This window comes from Pituophis catenifer, unplaced genomic scaffold, assembly GCF_029215685.1.
Source record: "Pituophis catenifer annectens isolate HBS135680 unplaced genomic scaffold, rPitCat1.0.hap2 SCAF_1, whole genome shotgun sequence".
NCBI lineage: Eukaryota > Metazoa > Chordata > Lepidosauria > Squamata > Colubridae > Pituophis > Pituophis catenifer.
Window position 1 is genome coordinate 197,846,979 of NW_027256881.1, and position 25,284 is coordinate 197,872,262.

Here is a 25,284-nt window from a genome sequence, read left to right on the forward strand (position 1 = left end):
TAAAAAATGTGAGAAATAAATAAATATTAAAGAAATAATAAATAAGTTCAAGCCAAGTGTCAAGTCTGTTTCATACATGATAGATCCATGCCTTTTCTGACTTTCTGAGGGAAATGGTGCCACTCTTAAATAAAAAAATGAGAAGGTGGTACGGTGCAATTCAAGGGCCATGCCACATACTAAATAAGGGCATCCTCATTTAATGGGCTTAAGTCTCACCTGCTTCCCATAGATGTTCTTGATCATAGAGGCTAAGGTTCAAGGAATTATTGAGAATGCTCATCTACTCAGGAAAAAAAGGTAAATGTAAAGGGGAGGATGGTAGGGACACCATGGGGATTTGGAAGAGGTGGGGGAAGCAACTGCCCAATTTTCTTTCTGGTAAATGTGCATTATGTGACTAGCCACATCTACCATAGTGGCCATTATGTAAATATGCAAGAGAGCAGCCATTGTCTGAAGAACAAGAACATGATCTCTAAATTCCAAGGATTTCCTGTGTTTTGCTAACTCAAGATTTTTTTTAAATAAAACAATGAGCTTTCGAACAAGCCACAGTCACTCTTGAAATAAAGTTCATCACACATTTGGCCAATGCTTTTCCAGGGGTGTACGTAACATGTTTCAATTAATCAAGGAACACAAACAATATTGCTAACTGGGTAGGTCTGATATTGACTAATATAAGTGTTTTTTGAAGTCTGGAAGGCTACTACTGTACTACTGTTTTATGCATCCTGCACACAAGGCCAAGAAAATGCAAAACTAATTTTTGCAATAATGACATGCTGAGGGGATTTTGGACACCAGTTCAGAATCTGCATGCAATGCTTGAGGTTGTGGCAGTTTATCCTAAACAGGATTGTAAAACAGGATTATGTAACTTTCCTTGATTAAAACAAGGTGAATATTAAAAATGTCTATGTACTTACTCCAATTCTTCATTCTCTATCAATCGTGTCAGTTTCTTCCATGGATTGTAAGCGGAATCAATGCTGTAGAGTCTCATGTGCATAGCCAAAACATGAAACAGCTGATCTATAGAAAGAGAAATGAAGGAGGTTTTTTAGATGAAATGTCTCCATTTTATATCCCTTTGAAAAGGTTTATTCAGCATTTTTTTGTTTGCTTAAGACGACTTCCTTAAACCCTGATAGTTTAATGGAACTAGACTTGAAAAATTAATCCCAATCCTAGATAAAAAAAGGAAATACTTCTGCCACGACTGAATTTGTTTGGTGCTACGGGTGAACACTTCAGAGGTTTCAATCTGATATATTTACAAGATCAGGGGTCCCCATCCCCCAGTCCATGGCCCAGTGCTGGGCTGCAGCCTGTTCGGAACCAGGCTACGGAAGTGGTGTCAAGCATGTGCATAGCTGAATTTGGGAAAGTGGTGTGCACATACGCTTGAAACCATCTCCTCTCTCTCCCCCCGCTGCCACTGCTACTTCCGCCAATCCGCCAAGCTGGAAAGGTTGGAGATTGCTATGCAAGATGTTCTCTGTTTCATGGAATGCTTCCATTTCTCAATCTTTCCCATTAATAAGAGTTCCTTAGAACTCAGTCTTGGGTATCTCTTATTTTTTTTATGTAATCTTCCTCTAGGCCAGTGATGTCAAACTCAATTTCATTGAGGGCCGCATCAGGGTTGTGTTTTACCTCAAGGGGGTGTGTGGCCAGCTCGACGTCACTCCTGTCGGGGGCACCTGTGATGGCCCAAGCGCTCTGCCAGCAAATACTGGCTCCCGAGCTCCGTTTTCGGCTGCCATGGCCTCCTGCAATCCTCTGCCAGTGAAAACAGAGCTCGGGAGGGCCATGCTTTCTTTTTGCAAAATTGCTTCAAAATCAGTCATTCAATATATTTTTATCTGATTCTTCATATATTCCAAGTTAATATACATGCCACAGACATTTCAGTTTACACACTTAGTTTATATTATAATATAACTGATTGTAATGTCAAGGCACTGTTTAAAAATTCAATGTTTGTACTGCACTTAGTTATACATCCATAAAAAGCCGAATCATTATTATCCATGCTTTTGCTACATACCGACGGATGGATGTACAAACAGATCAGGCAAAATCCTCTTGGCTATTTATTCTGACATGTACAGTAGAATGTAGTCCAGCTGTGCCCATAAAAAGCCCCCATTTTATTCCCTCTTCAGAATAAAGAAGTTCAAGAGGAGCTAAATGAAACAGGATACTTGAGGTTTAATTTTTGTTTGGATCTACAGATCCAAGCTGATATAAGAACTGCACAAAATGAAAGCAGGGAAATAACAATACTTCATATTATTTCTCTTTCTATTTAAATTAGGTAATTTCTCATTCAAATATAGATGTAATCAGAATTATTCTACTTTTCGGAGTATAAGACGCACTTCCCCCCGCCTCCAAAAAAAGAGGGTGGAAATGTCTGTCTGTCTTATACACCGAATGTTGCTGAAACCCCACCCCACCCACCCACCCTGTTTTCAGCCTCCGCACATTGTGTTTTCGGGCTCAGCATGCTCCATTTTAGACCCATTCAAGGCTGCTGGGATTGCCACAGCACATGGTTACCAACTGCTACCTCCACACATCACGTTTTCGGCCTCTGCGCATCACGTTTTCAGTCTCCGCATGTCCATTTTCTGCCTCCGCGTGTTGCATTTTTGCCCTCTGCACCCCGTTTTTGGCCTCCGCATGTTGCATTTTCAGCTGGTTCCAGGTGGCAGGATCGGCGGCGAGGCCGAAAATATGACACATGGAGGCGGTGATATGCTGTGCTGATCCTGGCAGCCTGGAACGGGTCTAAAACAGAGCGTGCGGAGGCCAAAAATGTGACACGTGGAGGCTGAAAAGGCGATGCGCATAGGTGGCTGTGGCGATCCCCGCAGCCTGGAACAGCTGATTTGTGGTATTCTGGGAGGCCGATCCAACCACCAGTCAGCTGCTCGTGCTGAATTAGGCTGCGATAATGTGCTGAAGCTGACCAGGCTGTTTGCTGTTTGCTGCAAGGACGCTAGCCAGATGAATACCAATGGATACTGGTAGGCAGAGGCAGAATTTTTTTTTCTTGTTTTCCTCCATAAAAACTAATATGCATCTTATACTCTGGAGTGTCTTATACTCCAAAAAATACAATACTACATAAATGGGAATCCCATGAAGCTTTTTCAAATTTTTTCCCCCATATTCCCATGCACGGGTAGTTTGTTTAGTTTGACGTGAGTTAGGACCTTATGACCATTGTGGCATTCTCATGGTCACAGGATTTACATTTGGATGCTTGACAACTGGTTCATATCTATGACAGTTGCAGTGTCCTGAGGTCATGTGATCATTTTTTGTGACCTTCTGACAAGCCAAGTCAATGAGGTTTCACTTAAGCGTATTAGTAATTTAACAACTGCAGTGATTCACTTAACAAATGTGGCAAAAAAAAGTCATAAAATGGGAGAAAGCTCACTTAACAAATTTCTCACTTACCAACATAAATTCTGAGCTCAATTGTGGCTGTAAATTAATATCTGTATATTTTGATTCAATTTTAATATATTCCAGCTAAGGGACCATATGCATTTTACTAGACTGTTTCTTTCAAAATAGTGCAATGTATTTTTAGTTGGTATCAGTATAGAAGCTCTCAATTTTTTTTTTGTCCCACCCAAAAAACTTATTTCTACTTTCTCTTTATTTATTACCCCCGTTTCTAGCCTTCTGTCCCTACCACTTGTAGAGGCTCTTAAAAATGCCACGTGTAAATATAAATCACAGAAGGAATTAATTTATTTTCTACAAATAGACAATTATTCATAGACACTTGGGAGGCCAAAACCGGCTCATGCTGAAGTCAGCTGCTTCATGTAGAGCTTGAAGGCTGTAATTAACTTCTTGGTTTGCCAAATAATTGTAGGCACTGATGACATTGGAACTAAGTGCTGTCACCTGTTTTCTGAATCAGCAGCAGTGAATTAGGACAAAATGAGCTCCCATTCAAACTGGCAAGAGATGTTTAGTGAACATTCATTCCTTTGTTCTTTGGCTTGTATATGTTTATATAAGCAATGACTCCACCCATCCAGGCTAAAAAAACTCTCCTTTGGAAATGGTAATAGTTGTAGCTGTAAAACATAAAACTGTATTTTTATGGTGGGGGGAGGGAGGGGGGGGTCTTAGGCCTAGAAGACCACCCATGTGAAAGGCAGTAGAATATAAGAATAGAATAGAATAGAATAGAACAGAATAGAACAGAACAGAACAGAACAGAACAGAACAGAACAAAACAAAACAAAACAAAACAAAACAAAACAAAACAAAACAAAACAAAACAAAACAAAACAAAACAAAACAAAACCTTGGTGGCGTAACAGACTAAAGTTCTGTTAAATAGCACCAGCTGCCTGCAATTACTGCAAGTTCAAATCTCACCAGGCTCAAGATTGACTCAGCCTTCCATCCTTTCGAGGTAGGTAAAATGAGGACCCGGTTTGTGGGGGCAATAAGCTGACTTTGTATAAAAAAGAATATTGCTTGGGGGTGGGTGGGCGAAAGCCCTATTAAGCGGGTATATACAAAAGTATGAAGGCCATTGCATAACGTATTGTAAGCCGCCCTGAGTCTCCGAAAAAGGGCAGCATATAAATTGAACCAATAAATAGAACAGAATAGAACAGAATAGAATAGAATAGAATAGAATTCTTTATTGGCCAAGTGTGATTGGACACACAAGGAATTTGTCTTTGGTGCAAAAGACAAAAGGGAAGGATTCCTGTTTTTGCTGATGCTCTTTCTTATACAGAACCTTGTTGCCACCTCCCACAGAGTTTTAAAGCAGGGTCTCCAACCTTGGCAACCCCTGTTTTAAAGGGTTCTTCAAATCTCTGGAAAACAGCCTGCTTCAGTTTTCCAGTCATGAAACCTGTCACCAGATGGAGAACAATTACATATAATTGTTCAATACTCTCTGTATTGGTTCAATTGTAGTACCTCAAGGCACAGTTTGGCGTAACCACAGACTCAGGCATCTTTTCTCTGGCTATTTGATACTACAATTTTATACACATAAATTCCCAGCAATTTTTGTCTGTGTTTTTTCTAATAAGCTAGCATATCATGATTTGCAGGAACGGTACACAAATTCCAGCATATGGCTGGAAACCTCTTATGAGACCAAGTGAAAAACTTGTTTACTCAACACCATCCATAGCTAGTACCAGTGGTGGGATTCTGCCGGTTCTAGGCGGTTCGGCCAAACCATTTGTTAAATTGCTGGCTCACCCCACCCCTTACCCGCCCATCCGCACCACTATTTATTGCCAATAAATAGTGGTGGGCGAGGGGCGGGTGAGCCAGCAATTTAACAAATGGTTCAGTGTTTTTCTGTAATTTTATTGGCCCACGGAGCTTCAGCATAGGCTAATTAGCCCGTTGATTAGATCGGCCTCCCGACTCTCAGCTGATTTGCTCTCAACTGTTTTGCTCAGGGCTCTGCTGCTTTCTTGCAAAGAGTGCTGGAGAAGATTTTTTTTCCCCTAGCTATGCTGAAAAACAAAACTGAAAGTAAAGCAGGCTGTTGGCTTTGCTGTTTGCTGCAACGTTGGAAAATTAGGCAGGCAGATTTCTTTTCTTTTTCCTCACCAAAAAAGATAGGTGCAAACAATGGAAAATTTAGGGAAAAAGAGGAGAGTTCAAGATTTTAAAACACAAAAGAAAAAAAGCTCTATTTAACTAGGAAATTGTAATAATTGAGATACTATTAATTGTATATTGTGTTGAAAGCAGAAATGGTTAAATTGTGGTTTGGAGGAATATATGGGGGAAATTATTTGGTTTATTATTATTGGTAAATATAATTAATTGATTTGTAAGAAATTGGATTGCATTGAAATAATTGGAATATAATTGGAATATTTATGTTCATATTGATTAATATACAAAAAAGATAATTATATAACTAATTGATTTATATTAAAATGTTGAATTTATATTAAACCACTGTAATATTACATAATTAACCAATGTGAGGATGGATATAAAAATAGATGACAATGAGAAGGGGTATAATATAGAATAGAAGGGAAAAATTGAATTTGATTAAGATTAGAGATGAGGATGAAGGGTAATATTGGTTTTTTAAAAAAATAGATAAGGAATAAATATGGCAAAAAGGAAATATAGAAATTGTAAATTTAATTGAAATGACTAATCTGACTAATCGGATCTGCGCTCTTTCCGCCGTGCTGTGAAGACCTTTTTATTCCATCAAGCGGGCTTGGCCTAATCTCTTCCCTTTTTAAATATGTAAATTTTAATCTGTTTTTAAATTATTGGGGTATTTTAATTTGTCTGGGCCAAATAATTTAATTTGATTTTATCGGGTTTTTAAATTTTGTGTATTTATGTATTTTATTGTTGGCTGTTCACCACCCTGAGTTCTTCGGGAGTAGGGCGGTATACAAATCAAATAAACTAACTAAACTAACTAACTAACTAAACACTGTTTAAATTTGTGAACTGGCCAAATACTCTGTTCAAAGAAAATAAATTGTATGTTTGTATGTGTGTTTCTAATTATTGCTATTTATTCATATTTGTTCTCTTTTATTCTTTAAAGTTTAACAATTCATTATTATCTTAATATCTTTATATTTGTTTGGGGTTGCCATTCTTCCATTTCATCTTTTTTACTGTACAGCAATCTTTCTCCTCAAACCTACCACCTCTCTCTTTTCTTTCCTTCTTACTTTCTTTTCCTCCTCCCCGCTTCTTCTCCTCCCTACTTCCTCTTCCTTTCTCCTTCTCTTCCTCTCTTCCTCCCGCTTTTACCCTCATTCCTACTCTAATTTCCCTTCCCTTCCCTCCTCCCTTCTCTTCCTTCCCTCTCTCCTTCTTTCTTCCATCTCTCTTCTCCTTCCTTCATCCATCTCTATTGCTGTATCCTTTTGTGCATATGGATTACTCAGAGGGCTGAAAAAGTTATTTTTGACTGGTCCTTGCACTTTTGACCACTCCCTGAACTTACAACTGTCCTCACATTTTACGTTTTTTGCCCTATCTTGTCATCATGGTGAAGAGAAGCAGTTGTGAAATGAGTGACACGGTTGTTAAGAATACTACAATGGGCATAAATGATGACCAGTCATAAGGGTGAGGATCGGTCAAAAGTGCGAAGACCTGTCAGAAATCACTTTTTTCAGCCCTCTGGGTAGTTCTTTTGTGCATATGGACTACTCAGAGGGCTGAAAAAGTTATTTTTGACTGGTCCTCGCACTTTTGACCAGTCCTCAAACTTACAACTGTCCTCACATTTTACGTTTTGCACCCTATCTTGTCACCGTGGTGAAGACAAGTAGTGGGGAAACGACTGACACAGTTGTTAAGAATGCCGCAACGGGCATAAATGTGAGGAAGGTCATAAGTGTGAGGACCAGTCAAAAATGTGAGGACCAGTCAGAAATGACTTTTTTCAGCCCTCTGAATAGTCCCTATGTGCATATGGACTAGTGAGAAGGCTGAAAAAGTTATTTTTGACCGGTCCTTGCACTTTTGACCAATCCTTGAACTTACGACTGTTCTTACATTTTACGTTTTTTGCCCTATCTTGTCATCATGGTGAAGAGAAGCAGTTGTGAAATGAGTGACACGGTTGTTAAGAATACTACAATGGGCATAAATGATGACCAGTCATAAGGGTGAGGACCAGTCAGAAATGACTTTTTTCAGCCCTCTGAGTAGTCCCTATGCACATAGCTACGCCCACCGTCACATGACCACCAAGCCACACCCCCAACTAAGCCACACCCACAGAACTGGTTGTTAAAAAAATTGAATCCCACCACTGGCTAGTACCAAAGAATTTACAGTATAACTCATTTATATTTCTTTTTTTGTGGATTGATATCTGTTTTCATTACAAAGGGGAACAATGATCAGGGTCACTTCTACTTCTGTTATAATTGTGAGAGCCGTGGTAGCGCAGTGGTTAGAATGCAGTACTGCAGGCCACTTCTGCTGACTGCCGGCTGCCTGCAATTTGGCAGTTTGAATCTGATCAGGCTCAAGATTGACTCAGCTTTCCATCCTTCTGAGGTTGGTAAAATGAGGACCCAGATTGTTGGGGGCAATATGCTGACTGAATATAAAACAGAATGCAGAGGGCAGTAAAACACTATGAAGCGGTATATAAGTCTAAGTGCTATTGCTATTATTCCAAACAAACATTGCATTGTTGCACACCAAGAAAAAAACATATTGACCTGTTTCAAGGTAAAATATGCTACTATCAATACCATGTCCTGCAACTACCAAAGAAAACCAGATTGTTGTAGGTAAAGAAAATACACCCATAAATTAAATTCATTCATTTCCTTGTACAAATTGCATTTACTTTTTCTTTAAATTATCTGCAAGTTAATATTAAGGTTGAAATCTTAATTACTTATTGGTGGAACTACTCATAAAACCCAAAGGCACTTATTTTTAAGTACAAATGTATAGAATTCCATCGGACAGTTATCTTATGGCGGCACTTCATATTTTGGACTTACTTACATACTGGTGGCACTTCTTACTTACATACTGGTTCAGAATAAACCTATATTTAGTTATACATGACCCCTTAAGCAGCATAATACACCAAGAAATGCTGCAAGTGAGACCAGGTCTCACATCTGCTTGTGAGATAAAGATCTAGCAAGCTCTACTCAGATTAGAATATTAGTACCAAATTAGCTTTACCTAGAATCCATATGTATAATTGTTATTATAAAGAAAATAACTTATATAACTTTAAACAAAATTTAAAAAATACTGATTCATGCACTATGTAATTTCATTTTTACTTTCACCAGAGGAAAAAAGGCAAACATTGCCCCCTAATGGGAACATGGTACTAAAGAAAAAGGGCAGGAAATGTGCCTTTTTTCTTTCAAAAGTACTGAATTTGCAATTCTAAAAAAGCATCTATACTTTTTACTAAACCATTAGCATTAGCACTTCTAGTCAGCTAGATGGAATTTAACAGTGTCCACATAGCTAAATTCTGCTATTTTTAGATGAATATACCTACCACAGGATATAGAAAGCCATGTGGTCTTTGGTGGACTCAACTAGACCTAACAACAGATGTTAGAAATTTAGATACTCTTACTGCCATCCTTTTTTTTTCAAGCAGGCCTAAACGTTAGTTTTTTTAACTGTACTTTTACTGTAGAGATTTTACTGTACTTTTAAATTATAACGAAGCCAGTAGTTTGCCAAGTAAAAAAGAAAAAAGCAGTACAACCACACAACTAGATACATCTAAACTAACATATAACCACTGAGCCACCATGCTGCCCCCACCCCCAGGACTTGTCAGCTAGAAAGCCAGCAGCCCAGGTTGGAGACTAGTGGGCCATGTGACAGGGTGAGCTCCCGTCCATGCCTCAGCTCCTGCTAATCTAGCAGTGCGAAAGCAAGCAAATGTGAGTAGATAAATAGCTACAGCGCTCTGTGACATTATACTGGCCACATGACTCTGAAATGTTTTCGGACAGCGCTGGCTCAACGGCTTTGAAACAAAGATGAGCATCACCCCGTATAGTCAGCAATGACTGGAAATCCACAGGGAGTCCTTTACCTATACTAGTCCCTTCATTCTGCACTATTGTAACTTAAAATGGATGCTGAACAAATTGTTTTTAGGAGAATCCTGAAAGTTGTTAAGATGTACCTTGAAAAAGTTGCATTTTGCATTTCTACAAAGTGGAACAAAACAACAACAAATGTGATAAATATAGCAACCAATAAATCCAATTAAAAAGTCCAAGTAACACTATATAAATGAGCAAAAACCATCTAGCATTTTTGGTCAGTATTAATTCTAAATGTCACATATAACAGAATCCTTGTAAATAATCCGCTTCTTACTCTTAATTCTCTTCTTTCCCATCCCTTTTCTATTAAGATTAAATAATGGGCATCCATGCAAATTTTATACAACACAGGACAATTCTGCTTAATTAATGTCAATTTTTATCTAGGGCAGAAGTAACAACATTTTGGTGTCTTTGAATTTCAGTCACCAGCAACAACACAATAGTAGCATTAGGTTGTTACTTAGGAGGATGAGCTGAAATGGTTTTTGGCTCATGCATATGGTGGTATTTACAGGGTGGTCTTAATTATGTTACTTAGTCATATGTAAAACTATTTCAGTAACACTCTCTTATTTGAAGGATTGTAGCTTTGGGCAAGACTTTACAATGATTTTCAAGGGAGTTGAGATTAGCCTGAGACAAACACAGCTTTGTGAAAAAAGCCATTTACCTATTATCAGCTTTGACCTAATAATATAAGCTTTGAGTGATTGTTAAAAGTGATTAAAATGGAATTATGGAGGCTTAAAAGTTGAAAAAAGTTGTTTGACTCCAACCTAAACGCACTATCATATGTAACCAAAAATTTTCCATACTTCAATTTTTGAACTTTTAAAAATGGATGTGGCACCACTTAGCAAAATTAAAAGAGAGAACAAATTAGAAACTTACAATGAACATTTACAATCCTTTATTTAGTTTCAAAAAAGAAACTCTTTTTTTTAATTTAAATGTCCATAATTTGGCTTCTGTAGACTGTTTTTATCCTTTAATTGTAATTAATTCATTCTTTTATTCTTTAATCTTCTTCCTTCAAACTTGTAAATGAAACAAAAATCAGCTCTTTGAACATCAGGTAGCTAGACAGACAAAAAACAACTCTGATTTTGCAATCATTCCTACAAAGTTTAATTGTTTGCTATTATCCAATATTACATTAATCCCAAAAGAGGTAAAATCCTAAAATGTACAAATGTAATACAGTGTAAAACCCATGCTAACTCAAAAAAAAAAAAAAAAAGTCTTCTTCAAGTCAAGCTTGACATCTGGTTATTTCATGGGCAGCATTAGACTCAAAAGTGATGTTACCTTAATATGCCTACAGAAAAAATTCCACAATCAATATTGGTTGTCACAAAAAGATCCTGTGCTGTGATTCCATCAATGCTGGAACTGGGGCTTCAATTACAGCTCATAAATCACAAATATATTCACCACCATTACTGTGACCCCAAACATTTTAGAGATTACTACATAAGAAAATACAACTTGCGCTAGAAACAATTTAATGGTTTATACAGTTGCTGTAGGATTGCTGTATTGAGTCCGCACTAAAGGCCACCTAAAAGTCTGGCTGTAGCAATTTCCAACAAGCTGAAATGTCTTCAAAACCAGCTTATATGACTATATCAATGATTAAAAGTCTGGCTGCTGAAGCTGGTAAAAGACACCCCTAGCCACAGCCACCATTTAAGTATTCAAAAAGAATCCAGAAATATCTCCAGGTAGTGCTTCTGCTCCTTCAGAACCTACATCTTCTGTTTTTCTTGTTTCTCTGAGAATACTGAAAATATGTTGTGTTCCAAATCTCAACTATGCCTCGAGGGTTAAGCTTTATATAGAACAACTCAAACTGACATTTAGTTCACTGTCCTTTTCATACTGTCTCAGCATCAGTAGTTGCATTAATCATTCCTAATTTTACTTCCCAACATACAGCTGTCCTCTCACATCTGCTAAAACAACACTTGACCTATTTGCAACTTCAAAGACACCTGCTGCTATAAGACTTCACCTGGAACATCATATTTCGTATCCGATCAACAAATTTTGCACTTGTATGATTGACGCAGAACACTGTGTTCAGACACAAGACAGACACTTCATTATCCAATATTCACGGAAAGACTGAGGGATGTGGGGAATTTTAAAAGGTACAAGAGTTTTAATTGCACTAGGGAGAACATCTAAATATCAATAAATTGCATGTAGTGCTTCTTATTGATCTAAACATAAATGCACTATAAACCTTTTTAACTCTTAGAAGAAGATGGGGGGGTGAATCTGCCAAGTCAGAATTAGGGTTTCTATTCATTCAATTACTTACAACAAATATACTGAGAGGTAAACAGATACTATAGAGATTTTTTTAGCAAAATGCTAGATTTTTTAAAATCCCAATGACATCCTGCATTATCTTTGAAAAACCTCTGGGCAGCCTGTGCCTTGAGTAAGTAGAAAGTGAGAAAACAAAGCAAGGAAATTAGCCTATTTTGGATGCAATGGTAATAGAGTGATTATGTGACACACTTTAGAAAGAACAGCCCTGTGACTGAAGAGCTATTATGATTCCATGTATGACGGTCTTCTGTAATTCTCAAACAAAGAGCTACACTTGATTTTGAGGAATAAGCTGAGAGCTGTATTCCCCAAAGGAAAGATGGAGACAAGACAAAACTAAATTTGCTGTTGATAATGATGTACCGAAACCTCCTCCTTTTTTTTTCAAGGATATATAACTATTTTTGACCCAATGGCCATGCTTGGTCTTTTGGGTGGTGTGTTGGGGCAGCAATACAATGGAAGGGCAGGCTACAAAAAGTAAAAAGCAAATAGATTCTATATTAACCTATGTAGCTGTTATGCAAAGTTTTAGCATTTTTTTTTTTATTTCTGATGAACCAAAAGTATTATGTTGTTATTTAGGCAAACCAACAAGCTGTATCTGCCTATGTGTTCTCCTTCCTTTAATAGAGTTGCAAAAGGATTAGAAAAAAAGATTTAGTACTACCGTATTACATCTGAAGTATTAGAACTGTTTAAGATACCTCAGATTTATTAATCATGATTATAGGCTTATTTCAACAAAGCATTTTAAATGTGACTTCCTGATACGGCCATAGCCATCATGACCAATGGCCAAGGAATGACACAAATTATATTCTGAAATACAACGCATTAAGTTAAAATGTCAGTTAATGAGCACATGTGGCTTTTTAGTTAAACTGTTTTCTCATGTCTTTGTGAACCCAAAATAGCTAACAAATTTTGAATTTCAGGAAACTGGGTCCAGTACTTAAGGCCTACATAAGACTCTAATTGCTGATTCCCAAAATGGGATAAATATGAAGTCTGGATTATATAGTTAAGCACAAATGTTGATTATACTATCTTCCTTCCAGGGTGAAATTTAACCAAGGAAGTCAGAATGACAATGGAAATGGTTCTTCCATTCAAAAGAACTGGCAAATATATTATCCATGATACAAACCTGGATCAAAGTTTTGACTTTGTACAGACAACAGAGAAATAATCTCTCCTAGTTGTGTCTCATAGTTAATACAATTACTTGTTTAAAGATTAAGAAAATGCTTCTGCATTTATAGTTTTCCTCATGATCCGCATACTCACATTACCTTATATATTTATAAAGAAACTGCAGAATTTCAAACCAGGGAAGAATTTGATAATGAGAATAAAACTAACAGATCCTTTATAGATGTTTCTGGGTTAAAGATTTAATTTTAAAGAATTAAAGATTCTGCTTTGTAATTCTGAAGAAAAACAAAAAAATCCCCACAAATACAATACTCACTGACAAAGTATTCTATCAATCAGTTGGCCAATTTTGACTCCGTATTGCTGCACTTAGGACCTCTGTATATTTGGGAAGATACACAGTTTACTTCCTGAGCTAGCTGAAGTCAATAATGGCTATTTAGTCATAGAATCAAAGAGTTGTAAAGAACCACTCCAATTTCCTGCTCGGTGCAAAATCTGCTAAAACATTGGGATCAGTTTAAGATTTCATGACAACTATTGACCTGACCCAGGTGATACTGGACCATGTTAAATTGGTACTTTATTCTAGTATAGCTTGTGATTAGAATGTGGGATACAGGTTCTACATGGCATCTCTGAAATGGGCAGATGATACCGGGATCAGCTTTAGAATGCCAGCTAGTATAAACACTGAGGAACTGAGGACTTGTTTAAAATAACTGAATCATTCATGAATCTTAGCAGTCTTCAAAAATAACTAAGAGAAATGTCCACATTGTGGACTCAAAGTCTGTGAACATATGAGAGCTACGACCTGCTGATTTATAACCCGTTAATTAAATTAATTAACTAATCATGTTTCTTCTTTTCATAAAAGATCAAAATACTAAAGCAGTAAAGCAAACTTCTTTAGCTCTATATTTTTATCAGGAGTTGGTAGCATAGCACTCATAGTGCTATTGGGGGTTACGAAACCCCCAAGAAAAATCTTTCTCGTTAGCCTTTAAATCATTAGAATCACAAGTAACACCAGTAGTTTCTTACAAACTAATTCCAAATATTGGTAATCTGGGCAACCTTGCAACTATTAATGATTCTTAGATTACCATTTTCCAACTTTGGTGAAAGTCAGTCTGGATTTAACCATTTAAGTTTAACCAATTTCTATTATGGAAAAAAAAAATGTTACTTGTATACCCAGAAGGAACAAAATCTTATTGTACCAGTGATAAGTATGCATTTATCTTCTTCATGTCCATATAAAATAGTATGGCAATATTATCAGTGCTGGAAGTTTTGAATAAAGAATACTAGGATGAAAAGATAACAGACATAAAGGTTAAAAAAGAGGTTTATAAACTGAAAGCTTTCACTGATGATGTAGTTATATTCCTGCAAGACCCAAAACTGGTATAGAACACTTAATGATGAAGCTAAATGACTTTGGATATTTAGCAGGCTTCAAAATAAACAGAAAATAAAAATGCTTGTTAAAATACATTGACAAGGAAAATCAGGTTTTAAAGTGGAGAAAAAGATTAAGTATTTTGGCCAAATATAAACTCCAAACTGTTTCAAAACAATTTTGTACCTATATGGAATGAAAAAGACATATCAAGACGTATTTTGATACAGTATATCTATTTGGTAAAATCTCTGTAATTAAGATGTTTTACCAAAAACAGTATTTTTATTTCAGACTTTACCAATATTGATAACTGACATTGTTTACATTTAAACAATGGTAAAACAATATTTCTAAATTCACATGTGAAGAGAAGAAAAAGAGAATTAGATACAAATTATTGCAAGATGCCAAAGAAAGAGGTGGTTTAGGTTACAAGATTTGAAATTGCACTTTGATGCTTGCTGCTTGATCTGGATGAAAAAGTGGGTGACTCTCCAAAACAAAAGACTACTGGAGTTAGAGGGGCATGAAGTAAGATTTGGATGGCACACCTACTTATGGTTGACAAGGTTAAGATGAATGTTGACTTTAAGAATCATATTGTTAACCATGCCATCCTAAGGTTATGGAATAAATACAAACCAAGATTCTCTCTTTGGGTATCTCTTTGGGTGTCATCTCAGGAAGCTTTTTTTACAGAAAAGAAATGATGGCAAGCCCAGACTGATGGACTTATGGTTAGAGAATAATTTTTAATCAAGGTGGAACTACTCTTTAATCTAAAAAAGAGTTGGAGTTAATTAGAAGGGCATGTCTATCATTGGTTTACATATATACAATTGAAAGAAAGATTTAAAGTAGCCAATTGTCAAAGATTTATAAAGGTACTTCAAATGTATGTTGGAAATGTAAGCATATGGAAGGAATTTTCTATTAACTTTGGTGGACTTGTGACAAAGCAAAGAAAAACTAGGGTAAGATTCATATTTTAATATAGAAAATTCTTAATATAAATATATAAATTAAACCAACAAAGACTTTTCTTCTAGGGTTAATAGACAAAGAACCTGGAAAAAATTGAAACTTTTTTGTTAGCTATGTTGACTACAGCGGGAATGCTTTATGTGCAAAAATGTAAAGATACATTAATTCCCACAATGGAAGAATGATAGAACAAGCAGAGATGGTCAAATTAACGGCTTTAATCAACTACCTATACAGATCTACCTATCTGGAAATTATTTCTGGATTCTGCGCTTGAGATAGAAAAAAAAGAAGCCGTGACTTTGTGATTTACTGATTAGACAAGTTTTTTTGTTAGAGAAATGTCTAGTATATGTGAAATAAGAAGGCTGTAATATGTTCCTTCTACTGAACTGAAAAGTTAATGTTTTTTTCCCCTTTGTCCTTCATTTCTCTCTTTCCCTTTTCCCACAATTTTCATTTTCATTTCATAGTCTTAATATGTTTAATAAAATTATATTGTCAACATCGAACTGAACCTGGCAGAAGCCATCTTACTATTCGTCAGTTGCCACACAGAAGGGGAAGAGGGTTGGAATGCCTTACTAGAAAACAGAGAGCTTTCTCTTTTTTTCCCCCCAGAAATTTTATTAAATTTATAAGCATATATAAAATAACATTTCCATTAATAACAGCTGTGCAGTGTTTATACATATATACAGAATATATACCTGGTGTCACTTAGGCTACTTTTTGCTTTTATTTAACACACCTTTTTCTCTTTCTTTCACTTTATCATTCATCCAATCATACCACCTTCCCTACACGGTATAGTATTCTGAATTTTCATTTATTTCATGGGTTAATTTGGTCATCTCTGCGCACTCCAGTATTTTCCTAATTATAAGCTCTTCTGGTGGCTGGGTTTTCTCCTTCCAATATTGTGCGTAGGCCAGTCTAGCAGCTGTGATTATATGTATTATTAAATGGTTCTTTTCCTTTCCATATGGCTTCTTTACTATTCCCAGGAGAAATATTTCCGGTGTCAATTCAATGTCTTCTCCAATTATTTCTTGTAACCATCCCCTAATCTTACTCCAATATCTTTTTGCTTCAAGGCATGTCCACCACATGTGAAAGAAGGTGCCCTCACCGTAGCCACATTTCCAGAAGTTTGGATGTATATTGGAATACATCTTTGCTAGCCTAGCAGGGGCTAAATACCACCTGTGGAGCATTTTATAATGGTTTTCCTTGTACGTTGCAGCTCTGGTCAATTTATAATTTTTATTCCATGCCTCTTCCCATTCATTAAAATTTATGCTATGTCCAATATTTTTCTCCCATACACTCATTTGGTTTTTAGTTATATCCTCCACTCTGTCCTCATCTAATAGATAATTGTATAATTTAGCCAAAATCTTTTTATCTGTTCCCATCAAAACTTTATCCAGCCCGTTATATCCTAGTTCTATGCCACATTGTTCTTTGTCTTTCTGGTACCTGGATTTTATTTGTAAATAGGTCCACCAGTCTAGATTTATTCCTTGCTCTCTCAGGGCGTCGTTAGATTTAAGATTTCCTCCTCCATCTAAAATGTCTTTATACCTACACATTTTCTCCATTCCCCACCTATTGGGATAGACTAGGGCCTCCATCATAGAGAGCCATCTTGGGACTTTTGTGTAATGTCGTTGCCTGATTCCAGTCCATGTTTATATTAATGAGTCCCTAATTTTATGCCTATGAAAATATGTTTTCTTTTTCTTCTCTGTATCCCATAGGTATGCGTGCCACCCTCTCTGTAAATTGTGGCCTTCCAGAGTTAGGATCCTCTTATTTTCCAGAGTAGCCCAGTCCCTTATCCAAACTAGCTTTGCTGCCCTATAGTATGTTTCCCAATCAGGAAGTCCAAATCCTCCTATATTCTTTTTTACCTGTAAAATTTTAAGAGAGAACCTCGGCTTTTTTCCTTCCCATACAAATTCCCTAATGATTTTGTTTAATTCTAAAAAAAAAATTTTATCCAGATTCACCGGTATATTTTGGTATAAGAATAGTAATTTAGGGAGGATGTTCATCTTAATCGCAGCTATCTTTCCCAGAAGTGACAATTGTATTTTCTTCCATCTATCCAGGTCTTGTTTCATTTTCTTAATTAGAGGGGTATAATTATCCTCTTTTAAGGATGAACACCTTGTGGTTATCCAGATTCCTAGATATTTTATTTTTTTAACAACCTGTAGTCCCAACAATTCTTCTATCTCTTTCTTCCGTACCTCGGTTATGTTCTTGGTTAATATTTTGGTTTTAGTTTTATTCAATTTAAAGCCTGCCACCTCTCCGTATTTGCCCAATTCCTCTAACACTTTTTGTCCCGATTCTATTGGGTCCTCTAGAATTAAGGCTACATCGTCTGCAAATGCTTGTGTTTTGTAAACCTCTTTCCTAATCTTTAAACCTTTTATTTCCTCATTATTTCTGATTTTTCGTAGGAGGACTTCTAGAGCCAAAATAAATAATAATGGTGACGGGGGCATCCTTGCCTTACCCCCTTTCTAATCTGGAATGTTTTTGTCCTGTCTCCGTTTATTAAAATACTCGCCTTTTGGTAATCATAGATAGTTTTATCATCTTTTCAAAATTTGTTCCAAATCCCATTACTTTAATTTGTTTAATCATAAAATTCCAATTTAAATTATCGAATGCCTTTTGGGCATCTACAAAAACTAAGGCCATCTGTTTTTCGGGGTGTTCTTCATAATATTCTAGGATATCAAACACAGTTCTCAAATTGTCCCTAATTTGCCTCTCCGGGAGGAATCCATTTTGATCTTTATGTATCCAAGTGTTTAGTATTTTTTTGGTTCTTTCCGCCATTATGCTCATAAATAGTTTATAGTCAGTGTTTAGAAGGGAAATTGGTCTATAGTTCTGAATTTGTTTTAGGTTGGCACCTTCTTTTGGCAATAGTGTGACATGTGCTTCCTTTCACGATTCTGGAATTTTAGAATCCGTCACTGCATCGTTGAAAATTTCCACTAATTTTGGTTGTAATATTTCTTCTCATTTTTTATATATTTCCCCTGGGAAGCCATCCGGGCCTGGCGATTTGTTGTTTTTAAGTTTAGAGAGAGCTGTTTTTAGTTCTTCAGCTGTTATCTTTCCGTTAAGCATTTCTCTCTCTTCCTCTGTTATTCGTGGAAGCTCTGCGTTTGCCAAATATTACTCTATTTTTTCTTCTGGAACCTCCTCTTCTTTATATAGAGTTTCATAAAACTCCCTAGCTCTTTCTAGTTTATCCTCTTCTTTGTTCAACAGCTTACCCTTGGAGTCTTCTAATATATGAATTGTCCCTTTTTCATTTTCCTTTTTTAGTTTATAGGCTAGCCACCTGACCGACTTGTTGGCGTTCTCAAAATAGTATTGTTTCGTTCTTTTTATTTTTTGTGCTAAGTCCTCTTGATCTATGATGTTCAGTTTATGCCTCAACATCAGCCAGCTTTCTTTTGCTGTTTTATCTCCCGGGTTTTCTTTGAGTTTTCTTTCCGCTTCTCCTAAGCGGTTTAAATAATCTTCCAGGGACTTTCTTTTTTCTTTACTTTTATATGCACTGTATGATATCACAACCCCTCTTAAGTAGGCCTTCATTGCGTCCCATACTATTGCACGAGGTGTTCCTTGATTTTCATTTTCTTTGAAAAAGGACTTTACTTCTTCTTTAAGTTTTTTTACGTATTCTTTATCACTCAATAGTTTAGCATTAAACCTCCATCTCTGTTGTTTCTTTCTCTTTACACTCTTCCACTTTATTTCTAAGGGGTTATGATCTGCCCAGGTGTTCAGGTTGATTTCTGCCATACCTATTTCTAGTCCAAGCTTCCTGCTAACCCATGCCACGTCTATTCTGGACCACGACTTTTGTGGGTTGGAATAAAACGTATATTGTCTGTCATTTGGGTGTAGAGTTCGCCATATATCAATTAAATTCAGTTCGTCTACTAAATCAAAGAAAGCTCTCGGTAGATTTGTCCTTTTATTTTTCTTAGTTTTATCGCTTTTATAATCTTTATCCAGATCAACAATGCCATTAAAATCACCTATTATGCAAATCTCATTGTATTCCATTTTTTCTAATTGCTCATGAAGCGTCTTGAAATATTCTCCCTGCTTTTTATTTGGTATGTATATTCCTACTAACAATATTTTGGAGTTCCCTCTCCTAATCTCAATCATAAGGGTTCTTCCCTTTGTATCATTAAACTTTAGCTCTGCTTCAATTCCTTTCTTAACGTAGATTACCACCCCTCTCTTTTTTTTTTCTGCTAGTGAAGTAAATGTTTTACCATATTTTTTGTATTCTAAACATTTACCCTCTTCTTTTTTTATGTGCACCTCCTGTAGACAGATTATGTCTACATTTTGTTTAGCTAATTTTGTAAGTGTTAGTTTCCTCTTTTTATAATTGTTTAATCCATTGACATTTATTGATATTAGTTTCAGATCGTTCATTCCTGTTTTTCTTGTCCGGTTTTTAGTTTTTGTTTGTTCGTACCGCTCTTACTGGTCTTGCTTTTTTTCCTTTGGCTTCTTCTTCTATCTTCTTCTCCTCCACGGTTCCTTCCTTAGTATTTCGTTGGTGCGGGGTTTCTTCTACTACTGCTATTGTCTCTATTTCCTCTTTACTGCTCTGTTCTTCCTCCGCACCTCTCAGCTGATCGAGGAGTCTTGCGCTGTGCTCAGACTGTCTATTTTTATTTTCCTCCCTTGCCAGGTGATTAACATCCCTTGTGGCAGGAGCCATCTAAATAATATATTCCTTTTGTTTAGCTGCACAGCTAAGAATCTATAATCCTTTCTCACCTCCCTCACTCTTCTTGGTACCTGTTTTAGGATTATCACTTCTTTTCCTCTGTATGTTATTGGTTCTTCCCTCGCCATATTATACAAAATGTCTTTCACTTTTTTTCTTGCGAACCTAGCATGTACTTCCCTAGGAAGCCTGTTCCTCCGTGCATAGTTCATCTGTACTCTGTATACGTCGTGCAATTCTCTAATTATCTCTTGCTTGTTTTGTTGGAGTACTTCTGCAATTAACTCTGCCATCTTCTCTCCCAGGTCCTCCTCTTTGTCTTCGGCAATATTTTGGAAGTGCAGGTAAAAGGACCATCTCCAGTTGGATTATCGAATCCTCTAGCTCCCTATTTTGCATTGTCAATGCCTGGTCCACGATATCTAATTTCTTCTCGTTTTGTTCTATTCTTGATTCTACTTTCTGAATCCTTTGTTCATTGTTAAATATTGAGACTTGAATCTCGTTCATCTTCTGGTCCAGTGCATGAATATCTGTTTTTAATTCGGCATGGTTGTTTATCATTTTTTCCTGCATGGCCATCATAGTTTGTTGGATTAGAGTCAATGATGATTGCATAGTTTGTATTGTTGGTGTTGCTATGAGTTTTTCTGTTTTTGCCAATCCTTCCGTTGATTTCTGAGTAGCCGGAGAGATCATCGTTATAGTGGGATTGGAGGGAGTCTTTTTTCCTGTTTTCACAATCGTTGATGACATGCTTGTCATTTCTTTCAAAATTACTTTTTGTTCTGTAATTATTCTCTCAATATTTCTCCAAATTCTCATTCACCAGCTGCCGCCTCTTCTTATTTGATATTTATCTATTATTTTATATTACCAATACTTCTTCTAGTCCTTTAGATAGAGGTGGTTTCTATTTGTCAATCAATATCAATTTTATGATATTACTAATAGAGATTAATTCGTGGTTTATAGTTAATTTGTAGTTAGTAAGTTTAACAATTTATAATCAGTTAATTAATTAAAAATTTGAATTTGTTTACAAATAATTAATTCAAATCCTACTAGCATACAATGATTGTCTAATCTCTCTTAATAATTTAGATACTCTAGGTAATATATAATACAATATACTATATTATAATCTATGACTTAATTATCTATATCCAGCTTAATTCCTGACTATCTATATATAGGTTAATATAAATAAATACTATAAATAGGAGTAAATACAATTATAAATCTAAAAACTGTATATGATATAAATATAAAGATATATACTATATAATGCCAAATCCAAAAATTAATTAATTTTATCCCCTGAGATAAGGAGAATCCAAGACCTCGGTGCCTTCCACCGTGCCCTTAAAACTTTCTTTTTTCATCAAGCCGGGCTGGCTTAACATATTTTTAAATTTTTAATTTTTAATTGGTTTGTCATTTTAAACTGGGGCCAAATTAATATATATTCTTTTAATTGTTCTTAATGTTTGTATTGTATGTTTTTATCTGGCTGTACACCGCCCTGAGTCCCTTGGGAGAAGGTGTGGTATATAAATTTGAAATAAAATAAATTAATTAATTAATAAAGGAGTTAACAATTCTTAGTAATAATTATATATAAACGATCAAGATATTGAGGAAAGAGTTTTCAAAGAATATCAAAATTGCTTTTTTTTTCCTCCCCTTTTGGAATATAAGCTATTCTTTATTACTCAGCCTCCGATCTTCTCCAAGCTTCTTTTTTTCTCCAAGTTCATTAATCAAAGTCAGCACCCTATGGTATTTCCCCCTGCTAAACTGTCCATGAGTCAGCTGTTTCAATTGTTCCTCAGTCAAGTCTCTATAATGGCTGCACTTCCTGCTCCCTGGTACAGTCAAGTACAATCCGTCTAGCCTCAGCCTCCAATAGATCGCTGCTATAGTCAACAAAAGGAGAAAACTTTTCTAAGTTCTTATTTCTTCTCACCAATCCTCTCTTTGTGCAGATAGTTTCGTCTCATCAGTTCTTTTATTTTCCTCACCGGCTCATCGGACTCTATAGCTTTTCAATCTGCTCTCTGCTTACAGTCGCCGCTCTTTTCCTCTCCAAGCCCTTCACTCCCGACTCCACCGACCCCTCCTTCTGATGTCAAATTTCACATAGGCAGGGAAGGTGTGTTAGTCCGATTTCAACACTGCAGTCTCCGATCTGCCTTGCTTCCTATCTAGTTGCTGGTTACCGCAGCTTTGGGTCCGCCATTAATTGGCTGACTCACACGTGTTAGTTTGACAGAGCCGCCCGGTCTTGCGATCAGCGTTTGCGCTTCGCTTTCTCGCTCACCCGGCTCTCTCTCTCTCGTCCGCAGAACTCTCCAGGCTCCGCGTCCCCGAAGGGTTCCCCAAAACATGGTGACTAGCGGTGTTGAGGAGCAGCAGTCACTCACTCAACGCCATATCGCTGCGGATCGCCAACCGGAAGTCCAACAGAGAGCTTTCTCATGAGAACCAAGGTCATCTCCACCGGTAATGAATAAAGTCGGGCAAAGAGTGCCTGGAGAGCCCGCCAATTGTCCTAATTGGCCAGCATGACCTGTGACACTTGGGGATGGGTTTATTTCCTATTTTAATTATACTAACACTGCAGGAACTATTTAGAATTGATTTTCCTTTAACTTGTGCCAATATGATGTACTCAGTAAAGAAGTCCTTTAAGGTAGATTCTATTCTCAGGGTTCTGATTTGCTTGTGTTCATTAGTCGGAACCTTGACATATATTAGATAAACAATACTGTGGCAAGATTTTTCTCCCCTTTCCCAGCAAACTTCAGCACAATGTTTGTGTATATAATTCTGTTGAGGAGAAATTTGTTTCTCTTAACTCTTTCGAAAAAAGTGAAGTTCAGTTAGGAAAAATCTAAAAAGGAAGATTGAGAGTGATACATTTTTTAAAAAGTAGGTAATTAAAGGAAGTTTTTTTATCTATGTATTGATGAGTCAGCCAGCTACCATTCTGTCCTTTCCTTATCCAACAGAGAGCAATTTCAAAGTCAGGTTGGAGATCAAATAATACCTGGCAAACAAAAATCACCTCATTTGCTTGATCAGTTATTCAAGGAGTGTTTCTGTTAAGGATTATTTTGGGTTGGAAGTTTGATGTGCAATTTATATTCAACAATGTTCTTGACAGACCACTTTCTTGAGGACAAAGAAACTGTACACAGGTCTAAACAATTAAACTAATTGATAAAAAAATACAATCAAACTCTACAAAGGTTGCTCAAATTATTTTGAGTTGACTCTAATAAGAATAACTTAGATAAAACTAGCTAAATTATATAGAATCTAGATATACATACGTAAACAGGATCTCTTTCCAGCTGTGCTTGCACCCCCTAAGCACAGGTTGCCTCCCCGGTGAACCAGTTCAAGTTCCAAGTTTGTCCTGAATAAAACAGAAAGGGAATAGCCTTATTTTAATTTTTTACAAGCTCTAACAAAAATTGTTCAATCGATCTGTAAAACTGTCCCCCCACCCCAAATGAAAGGAAACAAAAACATGACAGAATATGCATGGCATACTAAACTGTGGTATTAATTTGAGGTAGGCAAGTTAATTTTGTCCTGAAGCTGCACAAATTCTTCCAGTCCCTGTTTTGTGCAGCCACAAAGATCATCATTTCACCATCCAGCTATATTACTGGCCAGCTTCCTACAGCTCTTGACTTGGGGGGGGGAGGGGGTTGTTTAAAAAGGCAACTACAAAACTGCTGCTTTACCGTGCATCAGGGTAAAAGGGAGCCCTGGTGGCTCAGTGGTTAAAGTGGTCAGAATGTAATATTGCAGGCAGACTCTGTTCACAGCCTGGAGTTTGATCCTGATGAGGCTCAAACTGAATTCAGCCTTCCATTCTTCCAAGGTCGGTAAAATGAGGACCCAAATTGTTTGGAAAAATATGTAAATAATGCTTCAATACTGTAAACTATCCAGAGAGTGCTGTAAACTGCTATGGGGCGGTATATAAGGCTAAATGCTATTATCAGGGTAAAAGCAATTTGGTACCCTACAGATTTTAACTCCTCCAGTTGCTGTACAAATGAGTGGCAGATGGTAACTGAAATCAAGAAACATTTGCTGGGTACCAGATTGCCCATCCCTGAGATACAGCATAGCTAATCCAAATAATGTAAAGCACTTGGAAGGATTTCATTGAATATAAACTATTTTGCAAAAATTCCAGTGGCATATGTCAGAAAAGAACTCTTTTTGTACAAAATGTTTGTTAAAACATATTCACATTACTAAAATAGTAGCATTTCAAATAATAATATTCCTAAGTTTGCAGCTTATGTCACCATTTTTTTTGAAGGAATGCTTTAATCCTCCTTACATTGAGAAAAAGCAATTTAACAGTGAAAATGTTTGGGCTCTGAGCTCCATCTGGTTGCTGCTGATAAGGCCAGCCACATGACTAGGGAATTTTCCACTCTTCAGGCAATTTGCAGCACTCGCTGAATTTCTAAAAACTTAACAGCAAAGCTGTGACACAGATTTCATATTAGTGAACAGAAAAAAATGCAAATCGCACCTTAGATCACTAGATGAATATTAAAATATTTATTTCCTGAAATCTCTTCAAGAATGGTAACTCACTGTTCCATAAAAAAAGAAAGACGTTATTGATCCCTGAGAAATAACAAAAGGTGGCCCCTGTCCTTGAAAAAGATTGCACAGAAAGAGATGAGTGAGGAGGGGAAAGGAAAACAAAGCTTTTCCAAAGAAAAAATAAGCAGGGCTGTGCTCTCTCAACTGAGCTCGTAAGAGTGGCCCTGCTTCCTGTCACTCCCTCTGCTGTGGTGAAATGGCTCTTAGATGTTAACTAGGGGAGAACCAAAGGTTCCTCACAGAGCTTGGGATGGTCCATTTTGCCCTCTGTCCTCTTCAGTCATTTTACCTTCCAAGTAAAAAAGCTTTCTTCTTTAACCAAA

At 36.6% G+C, this 25,284-nt stretch overlaps 1 protein-coding gene across 1 annotated transcript in view; it reads right to left on the minus strand.

The window, feature by feature from the left end:
- UBR3 (ubiquitin protein ligase E3 component n-recognin 3) overlaps nt 1–25,284 on the minus strand; it is a 116,711-nt gene that overhangs the window by 17,328 nt on the left and 74,099 nt on the right. The window contains exons 30-31 of the mRNA XM_070937213.1: nt 23,656–23,741; nt 933–1,038 (exon numbers count right to left, since the gene is read on the minus strand). Of these exons, the coding sequence (XP_070793314.1) occupies nt 933–1,038; nt 23,656–23,741 (192 nt within the window). The remainder of the gene's footprint in view (nt 1–932; nt 1,039–23,655; nt 23,742–25,284) is intronic.